Source organism: Corticium candelabrum, chromosome 6, assembly GCF_963422355.1.
Source record: "Corticium candelabrum chromosome 6, ooCorCand1.1, whole genome shotgun sequence".
NCBI classification, from domain to species: domain Eukaryota; kingdom Metazoa; phylum Porifera; class Homoscleromorpha; order Homosclerophorida; family Plakinidae; genus Corticium; species Corticium candelabrum.
Genome location: NC_085090.1, coordinates 2,171,657 through 2,174,461, shown reverse-complemented (window position 1 = coordinate 2,174,461; position 2,805 = coordinate 2,171,657). Strand labels below are relative to the sequence as shown.

The 2,805-nt window shown below is 46.2% G+C and overlaps 1 protein-coding gene across 1 annotated transcript; it reads left to right on the top strand.

Annotated features, from left to right (window-relative positions):
* Positions 1–1,386: 1,386 nt before the first annotated feature.
* On the top strand, positions 1,387–2,583 carry LOC134181572 (probable ATP-dependent DNA helicase RecS). Its single transcript, XM_062648841.1, has 6 exons — positions 1,387–1,613; positions 1,683–1,745; positions 1,817–1,982; positions 2,055–2,172; positions 2,230–2,343; positions 2,531–2,583. The coding sequence occupies exons 1-6, from the start codon at positions 1,387–1,389 to the stop codon at positions 2,581–2,583; spliced, it is 741 nt and encodes a 246-aa protein (XP_062504825.1).
* The last annotated feature ends 222 nt before the right edge of the window (positions 2,584–2,805 follow it).

The window sequence follows — 2,805 nt, the reverse complement described above, 5'->3', positions numbered from 1 at the left end:
AAATACGATTTAAAATACAATTAGTAATTGGAAAGACGGTGTCTATTTGCTACTAAAAAATGTTAAAACAATTTACGCGGTAACAATTGTCGCATATAAATTAGTTATTTCATTAGTTCATCTTACACCAAAAGACGTTGATGTGATTCAGCGTCTGGTGAAGGTGCAATTTCGATTATTGGTACGGCAGGACCGGCCGCCTACGCGTCGTTGCACTCAGTATGACAGCAATACTTAGTTAACTCAAACCATAGACCTTTTCTGAGGGCGTGGCACTAAAGACGTCATCGCGGCTTACGAAATAATTGAATGCTACTTTGATGTTTTGGCGTTTGTTAACTGCGCAAGTTTGTAGCGAAACCGACCAGTTTTCTTTTCGAACTTTTACTAGCACGTATAGCGATGTATTCAGTCATGTAAGGCATCACTAGAACCCGGCTCTTGTGTGTTTTTGCGTGTTTGGCAGTGATGAACGACTTCTTTCTGTCCTCTGTGATGACGTTCCGCGTCATTTTTAGTGATGGTGTACCATTTAGACCTTACAGACGTGAAATGTGGCAACGCACTTGCGTGCGTAAAATACGATATTGATGATATGTGTTCTGTGTGGTACGAACTTACCAAACGGTTTGGTTTGTACGTCCTGAATACTTCCGAGAAAGTGGGTCTTTTCTAGTCGTTTAGGGAACGACTGACATGAGGAGGAAGTCTTTAGACAAGTCTGGTGGTAGTGACAGGTAAGAAGGGAATGCATGATTTCATCCACCCTACCTACTAGTAGCCTCGGAGCCAGACCGCTTTTGCACGTGAGGGGGCGGAAAGGGCGAGTGAGAGGGCGGGGAGAAAAAAGCGGTCTGGGGACTTCGCCGATCAAACCTAGTTCGGAAGAGGAGGGCTCTTGTTCGCTCAATTGCAACCGCGCCAATCAAAACCCACGCCTTCAGGAAGGCGGCCAATCGGTGATGAGAATGCTAATAGCAACGCAGCAGGACGACGCTATTGCGTATGCAGGTGAGGTAAGTGATCGCAATTACAGCTTGCTAAGGTGTTAGTGTGTGAGCGTACGAGTGGCCTGGCCGTCCTTGTTGTCTGGTAGTTATGATGGATGACTTCCGAGCAATGCCTGACGATGAAGCCAATGCAGCTGCCGTGTCCAGCGTTTTGACTCTGTTCGATTTCGGCGTGCAGAATTTGAAGCCACTGCAGATGCTATCTCTTTGACTCCTTGTCGGTAGACCGGACGTCTTCGCGTGCTTTCCTACGCGCTTTGGAAAGTCGCTAATTTTTCATCTTCTCCCGCACGTTTGTGCCCGACTAGCAGCCAATGGCTTCCGACAATATCCTGCGGATCTTGTGGTGCTTGTGGTGACTCCATTGAAGTCGCTGATGAGAGATCAGGTCGCTATTTTAAAGCGCAAAAGAATTGCAGCTGTCTTTGTTGGTGAGTCGGATTCGTCAGACGCTGCTGTCAAGGTAGGGAAATTCTCCTATGTCTATGGAAGCCCCGAAGTGCTTGTCGGCTCACGCGAGTGGCGATGCGCCTTACAAGCAAATGAGTTGAGAGAGCGGTTAGTAGCCGTGGTAGTGGACGAAGCTCACACAGTAGTTCAGTGGTAAGGCAAAATCTTGTCTTCTTTGCGTTTTGTAGTCGCAATTGGTGATGTGAAATTCATTTATTGTAGGGGCACTGCATGTCAGGACGTTAGTGAGGAAAAGGAACCATTTTTCGCGTATGGTGTGGCCTGGTTGGCGAGCTGAGGTCGTTGTTGGATGTCCCGTGCTTGGCGCTAACTGCAACTGCCTCTGCATCCATAAGGAAAGCTCTCACATTAGTATTAGGCCTCCGCAATGCTGTCGAAATTGTGAAGAGTCCTGATAGGCCAAACATCCATCTCTCAGTCAAAAGAGTAGCTCCCGACTTTGAGACTACTTTCGACTGGCTTCTAAGAATGATTCAGACGTTAGGAGTGGGCTGCCCCAGAGTACTGGTGTACTGCAGATCTCAGAATGCCTGTACATCATTGTATTTGCACTTCAACCACACTCTTGGTAAGAGGGCTTTCTCTCCAGAGAGTGAAACTTTGGTTGAGAATCGACTTGTGGAAATGTATCACTCCAGCATCCCTGAAGCTAACAAGAAGGCAATATTGACATCTCTGAGAGCTGTTGACGGCAAGTGCAGAGTGGTATTTGCCACAAATGCCCTAGGTTTATGAATTGATGTGCAAGGATTGCATACAGTTGTTCACTGGGAACCAGTCAATACTCTGGAAAGCTATATGCAGGAGATAGGTCGGTGTGGCAGAGATGGTGGTCAAAGCAGAGCCGTTTTGTATTATCATGGTCAGCAGCTGCAGCACATTGATTTGAAATGCGACAATATTTGTTTCATTCCGACACATGCCGTCGGAAATTGCTGTTGTTACCCTTTGGTGCACGCCTTGTGCAACCAGAAACTCAACACCAGTGTTGTGATGTGTGTGCAAGAACGTGTAGCTGTGCAAAACCATCACATTGTTCTGGTATACAGGATATCTTTTGGAACAGTCATCATCAGGAGGTCAGGGATGGTGTTCATCATAGATCACATAGACCCGTTTCACTGCCTCACATTGCCTTAATTCGGACTGCCGTTCTTGAGTATAAACAAATGAAAGAAGACATATTTACATCATCAGTACAGCAGCCACAATATTCATCATGTACTCATGTTAGACCCATTTCAGATGATTGCATCCAGCAGATTTTGTTCAACCTGACTAATTTTAGTCAGTGGGAGGACATTTTGAATTTGGTACCAGAGTT

Coding starts and splice junctions, on each gene's coding strand:
- LOC134181572 (XM_062648841.1), top strand. CDS start 1,387: ATGAGAGATCAGGTCGCTATTTTAAAGCGCAAAAGAATTGCAGCTGTC. Junction 1,746..1,816: donor TTCGCGTATGGTGTGGCCTG/GTTGGCGAGCTG, acceptor TGCATCCATAAG/GAAAGCTCTCACATTAGTAT. Junction 2,173..2,229: donor ATCTCTGAGAGCTGTTGACG/GCAAGTGCAGAG, acceptor TTGATGTGCAAG/GATTGCATACAGTTGTTCAC.